Source organism: Oncorhynchus gorbuscha, linkage group LG12, assembly GCF_021184085.1.
Source record: "Oncorhynchus gorbuscha isolate QuinsamMale2020 ecotype Even-year linkage group LG12, OgorEven_v1.0, whole genome shotgun sequence".
Lineage (NCBI taxonomy): Eukaryota > Metazoa > Chordata > Actinopteri > Salmoniformes > Salmonidae > Oncorhynchus > Oncorhynchus gorbuscha.
The window spans coordinates 31,553,524-31,564,172 of record NC_060184.1 but is presented as its reverse complement, the minus strand read 5'-3'; the positions used below and the strand labels follow the sequence as shown (position 1 = coordinate 31,564,172).

Genomic DNA, 10,649 nt, shown 5'->3' with positions numbered 1-10,649 from the left:
TTGTTTTAGCGTTATTGTTACTTACAGCAGTTACACCTGGGAACCATCAACCCATCCATTAGAGGATATAATGGAAGTTTAAATATTTTTTTGCTATCTTTAATACCCACATACTGATTTGACATCTGGCAAACCATTAATAAGAGGATATTTTAATCAAACTATCACACCAGAAATGGAGTTTAGCCAATCGCTCAGATGGTAATAAATCTTTCCTTGTGAATGTGTTGCTAACATTAGCGTATGCAGTAGTTAGATACGTTTGCTGACTGAATAAACTTTTTTTTTTTTTTATGATTGACAAGTCATGTGGTCCTTCTCTAGCCTCATTAGACCATCCTGATCTTGCGAGTTTGAGTTTACACAGTATGATGAGCGCAGTGGTTTGGATGGTGGATCAGGCTAGTCCTTGTAAACTGCAGGAAATTGACTTCTAATAAGGACATTTGAAGATGCTACTGACCCAGTTGACTAAGTTAACCCTGTGCAGAAGCATTCAAGTAACCATTAAAAACAGAAATACAGTATCGTAACTTATCACTTTTCATGGACGGGAGTCCTTGTCAGGGACCTTTTTTTTCTTTACTCACTGCAAAAGAAAGAATCTCAAGCCATTTGATAATTTTTATCAAAGCTGTTTATTTTGAAGATGTCAGTCACCTAAATTGCAGATTTGAGTTCACCACTGTTACAATCCCAACTGAGAAGAGTAGAAAAATAGACTTTCCACAATTCCTTAAGTCTACGAGAAAGCTTTTTTTTCTCGTGACATATTTGTTTTATATATAGAAAAATGTATATGTACAACAAAACAACATTTCAGAGACTGTTCAAAAGTACCTAAAATAAAAAAATACTCTTTGAAACCACTATGTATATGAAGCATTGGCTACACTATTACAAAGAGACTGGTTGAGTGGGCTGGTAGAAAATGTTTGCATAGGACGAAGATAAGGATGCCCAGCCACTGGCAGGGAAGGCACTCTTTCGTCTCCATACGAGAGGGAGGGGGGGGGAGCTAAAGGAGAATCTAGAGGAACCGACAGAACAGTCTTAAATGAAGAAATCTCCCGTTGCCGCTGATATCCGATGTCCTAATGCAAACCAGAAAGCAGGAAATGGATTATTATATCTAGCCTGGTGGTCCAGATCTTTTTGTGCTTTAGCGAAGTACGCGTTAATTCGCTGACATGCCAAACATGTACATACGGCTTGACAACAATAGAAGAGTTGGCTACAGCACATAGTACGGTATCAGCCTGTTACATACCCAGCCCCCAACCTGGTCCTTGTGAAAACCTAGAGAAAGTGTGAGTGCATCTCTAAATACAGTATCTTACATGATCATGTAATTAAGGGTCTATTAAAGTCAACTCATAATGCAAAGGTAACATACCATAGTACTTTTTTATAGATAATAACTAGGTTTACATTAAACGGTGACAGATTTTCATGCAAATATTCTCAAATCTGCAAGTTTCCACCAAACAGACTTGTTGCGGATAAAAAGCAGTGCATGATGACAGTGCACACAAAATGTACTTTTTCGCTTAAATTTTATGTACCGAATAAAAATCTAAAGTTTGTCGGTTTTCCATCACATTTTCAACTCTACCGATAGCTTTGTCGCAAAAAACGTTGCGTTAAACAGCAAATGTACCTACTCTGGTCTTGACTCAAGCGTGCTCGCGGGTACGCTGTGCGGGTAGGTTAGTCTACATGAGATTATTATGGATAACAACAACATTTTTTATTTGTCAAACGGCTGTCAAGCATCGATCATCATGTCACCAGAATAAAACCCTCGATATTTATTGGAAAGGAGCATCAAGCTCATCACCTTGCACTTTCAACACCCTGTGAAGTTCATCATCATGTATTTAATCTGTAGCCTAATAAAATACATGCTTTCACGGGTCATAGTGGGACAATGATTATTATATCAATATTTGCGCATGAAGGCATTTCCACTTCCATTGCTTGCATAATACATTTTACAGACAAAAAGATCCCACCATGTCAAACAAAATGATTTGTCAGCATTTATAACATTTTACCGAAACTTCCGCGTTCTATCACAGCTGTCATGATGTATTTAAAAAAATAAAATACTGTATGACTACTCAGAAACGTGGTTACTGAAGGGAAATGTGTCACTCACCAAACTCAAACTACCCAAGAGGACAATCAACTGAACATCTCCATTCTACCTACAGGAGTGCAACTCATCAGTGAAGACAAACATACAATACTGTTATGAGATTATACTTTTAGTGCAATAGTGAGGCCCTCTGTACAAGTTGCTGTCAATGTCTATCATTCTGAATCAAATTAGTGGGTATGCATCATCATATTGGTTCTCTAAAGGGTTAACAGTCTGCGGGTTACCAGCTTTCATCTTTATTGCAATAGTCATGTTTGTCCAACCATTGTGGTATTACACACAACATTACAATACAATGGAATTAGTCATCTAGCCTAAACCATGAAAGGCAACAAAAAGAACGTACAAACTGCAGGATTGGTAATGCTCATCTACTCACTCTGTCCAAAGCCAGGAGTCAAGCCCTCATCCTCAGCACAGATGAGACACTGTTCAGGGCAGACCTGGGGGTCATCTCTACACTTCAAAGAGACATCTGCATTTCCCATTAAAATAGATGAGCTCATACCTGAATGACCCACAAAATCAATTCATACCTGTGTCAGTGAGAATGTGCTCACACTAGTATTGGGAGAGAAAACAGATCATACCACCTGTATTTGGAGAGAAAACAGATCATACCACCTGTATTTGGAGAAAAAACAGATCATACCACCTGTATTGGGAGAAAAAACAGATCATACCACCTGTATTTGGAGAAAAAACAGATCATACCACCTGTATTTGGAGAGAAAACAGATCATACCACCTGTATTTGGAGAAAAAACAGATCATACCACCTGTATTTGGAGAGAAAACAGATCATACCACCTGTATTTGGAGAGAAAACAGATCATACCACCTGTATTGGGAGAAAAAACAGATCATACCACCTGTATTGGGAGAAAAAACAGATCATACCACCTGTATTTGGAGAAAAAACAGATCATACCACCTGTATTTGGAGAGAAAACAGATCATACCACCTGTATTGGGAGAAAAAACAGATCATACCACCTGTATTTGGAGAAAAAACAGATCATACCACCTGTATTGGGAGAAAAAACAGATCATACCACCTGTATTTGGAGAAAAAACAGATCATACCACCTGTATTTGGAGAGAAAACAGATCATACCACCTGTATTTGGAGAAAAAACAGATCATACCACCTGTATTGGGAGAAAAAACAGATCATACCACCTGTATTTGGAGAGAAAACAGATCATACCACCTGTATTTGGAGAGAAAACAGATCATACCACCTGTATTTGGAGAGAAAACAGATCATACCACCTGTATTGGGAGAAAAAACTGATCATACCACCTGTATTTGGAGAGAAAACAGATCATACCACCTGTATTTGTCAAACTGCCATAAACTCATAACTATATTAGCATAGCAATCATCTCATACATGTGCAGTTTTAGTAAAGTAAACGGCTAACTATTTTGGCTAGGAAATTAGTTAATGAGTCCAAACACATAAGGAATACAGCTCAAACCTGGATTTGCCAGTTTGCGGAAAGCTGCATCAGTAGATTTTATTTGACCGTTATTCGATTCAAGAGACCTCCGGCTGCAATCCTCAGGGGCTGCAGAATCAGATTCCAACGTGCCTGTTTGGTTATCACTTTTTCACACAGGGTCTCTCTCGGGGTGAAGACCTTCCCTTTAAGGTTAAAACAAGCCCAGGAGAAAAGTGGCCCAATAGAGCACGGCCTGGCATTCCCTTCCTGCTGCTTGGAGGGGGGCAACGTGTTTATTAGATCTGAAGCTCCTATCTCTACGTTACTGCCGGGGGAGCCCTTCGCTAATGGGAAAAGCGGGAGATAACATCTCATGGTTCTCTCATATCTTTCATATTTTTGTCCCATCTCCTCCCCTCCATCTCCGCCTCTCCCTCCATCTTCTGTAGGTCAGGTCTGGATGACCTTGGCGGTCTGCAGGGAGGAAGGGGAGGCTCTGGCCTCGGGGGGCTGCAGTACGGTGCGGCAAAATGTCTCCGTGGGGGTACTCTGGGCATTAAGTGAGAGGATAAGGCTAAGGTACAGAGGGGTCTGGAGGAGGTTGCTGAGAGGGCGAACTCTCTTCGAAGCTCACTGCTGCAGCAGTCACAGTGACAGGCCCATTGTTTGCAAAGGGCTGCGCTGACACGCTCACTTTTTTCTCTCCCCTCCTTATAGACTGACAGTCTCATATTACAGAGTAGTCAGGTCTTCGAAAATGTTTATGAAAAAAAACTTATCCATACTAAAACCCAGCACCCAAAAATAGAAATGATTCAAACTACATCCTTCCTCTTCCACAACCATAATAGCTACAGTACTGTCCACGGTCATTAGTAAGAGAGAGCCCACTATGGACAATGGTTTAGTTGTTGTTGAGCTCATCCCCCTAAGGCGGAGAACAGAGCATTAACAACACACACCCACTGACACGTGTGAACACACACACACACACACACACACACACACACACACACACACACACACACACACACACACACACACACACACACACACACACACACACACACACACACACACACACACACACACACACACACACACACACACACACACACACACACACCACCCCTTCTAGTCTCGAGCAGCGTCAGCAGTGAGCTCTCACCAGCGGGAGGTCGAAACGATTAGCAGAAAAGCCAAGGAAAACAATCTTCTGCATGTTATGATCTTAGCAAAACAGCCACAGAGACATCAAGATAGATCTAAAAGATATTAGCACCACTGTACAGTTCTAATCATTTGCATTCCAGTACATGAGTTCCAGAGGTTCAAATGAGGGAATGCTTGGCATAAAATGAGAGCGACTGGGGTTAAAGTACTGTGGAGTGACTATAGCAAGTGAAGAAGTCTGGGTAGAGACAAGACATAGCCTGGTTGCAAGTCTGTTTCTGCTCTTTTACCAGGTCCTTATGGAATTGTCATGCCAAACATTTAGCTTGACACTGGAGTAGGCAAGAGCACAAACAGATCTGGGACCAGGCTAAGACAAAGAACAGAAAGGGACCCAAGTTTGGATTGAGGAATAGCACCATCAAATGCCAATGAGCCCAGAAGGGGGGTGGAGGAGAGAGCAATGGAAAAGTAAACAACAGAGCCATTCGAGGGATAACTCATATCAGATGATGGATGCTACTTTTGACCCTCTTGACACAAGAGCCGACACCCAAACGAAGGTTCTGAGCATGCCAGTGACAATCAAAATGAATTCTAATTGATACTCATCTCCTATGTCTTGGTGATATACATTAGTCTTCAAGTCGCCACCATCGAAAGCGAGAGGAGACAAAAAGCCATATCAAAAAGCCTGCAAACATACTTAAGCCAACCTTGTCCCAACCTGCTTCCCAATCAGACCTCATTCATGAATTGATAGAAAGAATATTCCATGTCCCACCATTCATACATGCATGAATGCATCAAAACCAACTGGAGGACTTCATCCAACTTACGAAACTGACGAGGCAAACGCCTTACACAGTAACTATAGTCTGTCTCCCTGCAGTTGACCAACCAGGTTCAAAAGAATTTTTTTTTTTAAATCACCAACAAGTAGGGATTTCTATGTTTCTCCAGTACCTTCTGCCTTGAGAATCATCGCATGCTGAAAGGGCAAACAGAAATGAGTCATTTCAACTGCTGAGATGAAAGGTATTCGTGTGAGGTTTTCTGTGAGAAAAACATAATTTGCTAACCATCAGAGGTGAGTCTCTGCCTCGCAGACAAACATGAGGCATTAGCATTATACAGAGAGTCAGGTCATGTTCATTAGGGCGCGCAACGGAAAACGGAAGAAAATATTAGAGAATGTGTGAATGGTAGTATAGCAGGGGCACAAATACAGCAATTTCATTTCTCCGTGTGCGAGGAGATGGTAACAGAAGGAAGATAATTACAGTGAACCCAAGTCAATGTAATGTTTTGACAATGCGGCGCAACAGGAGCTAGTGAAAAATGGGATGGAAAATGTTTTGAGATTCTGAATCGAAAGGGAGGACCCGTGAGTGAGCATGTTTTAATTGAAGCTACGCTGGTTTAGTGAGTAAGTCTTTTCACCCAGTGGACAAGACATAAAAAAATCCTCAAGAGGAACCATTTAACTGGCCCCCCCCCGCTTTAATTATCCTTCCACAAACCTCCATTGACATCATCACAATTGTTGGTTGTTGGGTACAGTACGTCAAAGTAAGGATGGTGACCGAATCACTCTTGTTCAGATCGCCATGGAGGAAGACAGGGAGTCATTGGATTGAGGAACTGGGCTTTGGTTTGGTTGAAGTTTATCCAAGATGGCCGACAGCCATGCTGAGCTATGGAAAAGGCAGAGGGGCACAGTCATGGGGCCTGCATCTTGATAAATCTCCACAGATTGCTGTAGGGTTAAGGCAGGGATATTCTACTTCAGTTCTTGATTTGCTGTTGCTATCCCGTTTTAATTATTGAGGTTGAATTGAGACCCCGGAAACCAGGTGTATATGCACATTCTGGCCAATAAAGTGGGAAACGTGGTTTGGAATACTAGCCCGGGTTCAAACGACTTACAGTGCCCAGCCCTCAGGCTTTTGAATTTTACAGTGAGGTTAATTTAAAAAAAGGACATCTGCAAAGTATAAGTGTTGGGAGAGGACCAAGAGATAGCGCTGAGCAGTGGCTACCACTCACATTAACTATGGGTATGCAAAGTGGATGACTTCTAGAGTCACTTCTAATAAAAGCAGCTATGCAATTATTATTCCTGCCTTGTAGCCACATTGGTAGTAGTAGGAATATTTCATTTGTGTTTCTCTTCTCCTCTTTGTGCTCTTGCTCAAATCTTATATTGCCCGTCCTGAAATACAGCCCGTGGGTCATAAAGGATTACAAGTGTTATTACTGCAATTCCACCTTTTTCAAAAGGAGGAGCTATTTGTAATGGGCAGGTTGCTGAAATGAGTTTGCAACTCATTGCCTGGGCATTTTTCAATTTATTTCTAAGGAAAGCATACCGGGACACAAATATAAATATATAACTCTACAGTACCCTCATCCTGATGCAGGAAATTAGTATAATGGAAATGAAACGATGACTGTGCGTTGTCAAAATCCAAAACACTGGGCGGAAAGGGAAGGATTTATTCAAGTTCGATGACCAGTCAAGACTCATTTTGAGAAGAATAAAGGTGATTGGAGGATAAGCAGTTGAGCAGAAAGGAAAGGATCCAATCTGGGAGATGGGAAGGGCTAGGACCCATTATGTTAATTCATGAGACTAATCTATTTGGACAAATCATTCTCAACCAAACCAAGCCTTTCCTCCTCATCCCCCACCATGGCTCTGTGCTGAAGGCACTGTGACCGCCGCATCTTGTTAGTTGGTGCAGCACCTGGGGCTCACCGGGGGAGGGGGGGGGGACTACTACTATGTGTGCTTAGTGCCATTGCCCTGAACTGAGCGCGAGTATGACCACTCTGTCACCGGACACACTGCCAACCACTGATGCTAAGCCGTCAACCCCAAATCCCCCTATAGCGAACCGTCCTTTAGCGCTCTTGCCTTTTCCCGAGGCCTCTGACAGTCTTAGTTGCGGAGGGTCAGAGTGCAGACTTCCTGTAAGGGTACTCAGGTTTGTTGGGCGACCTTCGGTCCCTGGCCCCCACCACCTCCTCGGAGTAAGGTTCTGCGGGCCGTGCCTGTCCCAGTCCGCAAGTGAGGTCTGTTTCAGTTCGGGCGCGTCCTCTCGGGTTGTGTGATGCCCCGGCTGCTTGAACTCCTCCGCTCTGCATGGCCAGAGCCAGATCTAGTCTCTGGGGGGGTTGCTCCAGAACATCCAGGCGGAGTGGGGTGCCGACTGGGCCGCGGCAGGGGTTTGGCTGCTGTTCGTCGGGGGAGTACTGTGGAGGGACAAGGTCCCCTCCCGAAGGAACTCGACTGTGACTGTAGAGGTCCGGCCCGGCGAAGGAGCTCACGTGGCGCCCGGGAAACTCGTACAAGTCAGGATACTCCGACGCCTGGGCCTCAGGCTTGGGCTCGGCAGCGTGCCTCTTGCGGGAGGCATACGGACCGTGGCGGTTCAGGCCCAGGTGGCAGTGGGGCACAGCAGGAGGGGCCGTGGAGGGGTGAGGATGCGGCTCGTGAGGCTCCACCTCCATGGTGACCTCGGGCAGGCGACGCTCCTTCAGGGTCATGGCCGACACGCCCATGGCAATGTCCGGCATGAACTCGTTGATGACCGGCGCCACGTTCTGCAGGAACAAACAAACCTTAAGACAATAGCAACCTGATACGATATATTGGGGATGTCAAGATGAGGACATTTAAGCTCTCATTGTCCCTCAGAAGTACATTTGAGAATAGGGCCCCACTTTCCTCTCTTCCATTACACATTGTTGCCACCTACATTTCAACATAGCTCATGACATTCCCCTCGATCAAAATGGCCTCGCCACATTCCCACACAATTCCAGCTCTGCATTCCCGCTATCCCCGTAGGCCCTGTCATTACCACTATCTCAGGGGAACACTACAGCTCTGAAGTCCTGTAGACCTCTACTCACCCCTTGTTTATCCTGATGCTGGGTGCGTACCCCCCCTCCCTGGCGATTGGTGCAGTCTGGCGGCAGGGGCTTGGCTGCCGGTGGATAGGCGGGGCTGCCATGCTTGGAGGAGGAGCTCGCTGTGTGGTGGAGCAGACTGTGGTTGCAGGGGTAGGAGAAAGAGCGTGACGGGGGCTGGCTGGGGGCACGGCCAGGCCTCCACCCACTGGCTTTGAGCTGGGCATTGTGAGTGGGCGTGGCCGGTGGGTGATAAGGCGGCGGGGGAGGGGGCAGTGGCGGGTGGAAGCCCGCCATGGCCTCCAGATCGGTGAACATGCTCTCCACAACTGGGCTGCTGTTGACCCGGCAACGCCCTCCACTACGGCTGCCACCCGACGGCTGGCGCAGCGCTAGGACGGGGCTCTCGTCGCCAAAGCGCTCCTCCGGGAAGAACTTGTGAGGGTTCTATGAGGGGTGGAGTACAGCACACAACAAATTAGTCCAAAATTGCAGAGGAACAGCTTGCCAAAGCTACTTAAGAAACTAGACGTACTTCATCTTAAAGGCAGTCTGCTACATTACGGCTATGTAAAAAAAAAAAAAGTCATTCTAACTGGGGGAAGTCAAAAAATGTTTCATTATTTCCTCTGCTCTCAGTTCAACGTTGGAGTTAACTTTGGCCCAGTCACCACTCAATGGAAAACTAAATAAAATGTAATGAGGGGGGACAAAATGCCTGATGAGCTCCTGCCAGAATTCCTGAGACGTTAGTCATTAAAGTGGCACGCTGGTGACAGAGACCTTCAGCGCATTAAATGAAAAACACAGCCAAACAAAAAGGAACACGGCATGAAAACAACATCTCTTCACCGTATCCTTTAGGATGTTGACCAATCCATTACTGCCGAGACATTGGATATTGATATATAGCCTATTTTTGACCTATTATTTAAACATATTGTACAAAACATTAAGAACACCTGTTCTTTCCATGACATAGACTGACCAGGTGAAAGCTATGCTCCTTTATTAATGTCACTTGTTAAGTCCACTTCAAATCAGTGTAGATGAAGGGGAGACAATTGAGACATGGATTGTGTATGTGTGCCATTCAGAGGGTGAAGACAAAACATTTAAGTGTCTTTGAACAGGGTATGGTGGTAGTTGCTAGGCATACTGGTTTAAGTGTGTCAAGAACTGCAACGCTGCTGGGTTTTTCACTCTCTACAGTTTCCCATGTGTATCAAGAATGGTCCACCACCCAAAGGACATCCAGCCAACATGACATAACTGTGGGCCAGCCTCCATGTGAAAGCCTTTCGACACCTTGTAGAGTCCATGCCCCTATGAATTGAGGCTGTTCTGAGGGCAAAATGGGGGACTACAAAGCATCGGTAATATGCTTAGAATATACCCAAAAAGGGAGACGGGTACAAAATCTATTTTTGTGGATGGTCACAGTAGTTGAGAATCTGTTCGCTATCACATAATTTTTTCACACTATTGGCGAAAGTTGGCACGAGGAAATGGCAGCGAGCATTGATCAAATTACCATAACATTTCAAATAGACGGCAGTAGGTACATTATCCTGTGCGAGCTCCAAACACGGCAACTGGTGACTGATGCATCACCTGCATCATGCAGTTAACTTCTCTAGGATAGGGGGCAGCATTTGGAATTTTGGATGAAAAGCATATTATTAGTAGATTTGGATAGAAAACACTCTTAAGTTTCAAAAACTGTTTGAATCATGTCTGAGTATAACAGAACTTATGTAGCAGGCAAAAACCCGAGGACAAACCAATTAGATTTTTTTTTGAGGTCACTCTCTTTTCAATGGTTTTTCATTGGGAATCCAGATATCTAAGGGACCTTCTTGCAGTTCCTACCGCTTCCACTGGATGTCACCAGTCTTTAGAAATTGGTTGAGGTTATTCCTTTGTGTAATGAAGAAGTACGGCCA

At 44.4% G+C, this 10,649-nt stretch overlaps 1 protein-coding gene across 1 annotated transcript in view; it reads right to left on the bottom strand.

Moving 5' to 3' along the window:
- Positions 1–619: 619 nt before the first annotated feature.
- Positions 620–10,649, bottom strand: part of btbd7 (BTB (POZ) domain containing 7) — a 134,611-nt gene continuing 124,581 nt past the window's right edge. The window contains exons 10-11 of the mRNA XM_046291822.1: positions 8,707–9,150; positions 620–8,394 (exon numbers count right to left, since the gene is read on the bottom strand). Of these exons, the coding sequence (XP_046147778.1) occupies positions 7,744–8,394; positions 8,707–9,150 (1,095 nt within the window). The 3' untranslated portion in view covers positions 620–7,743. The remainder of the gene's footprint in view (positions 8,395–8,706; positions 9,151–10,649) is intronic.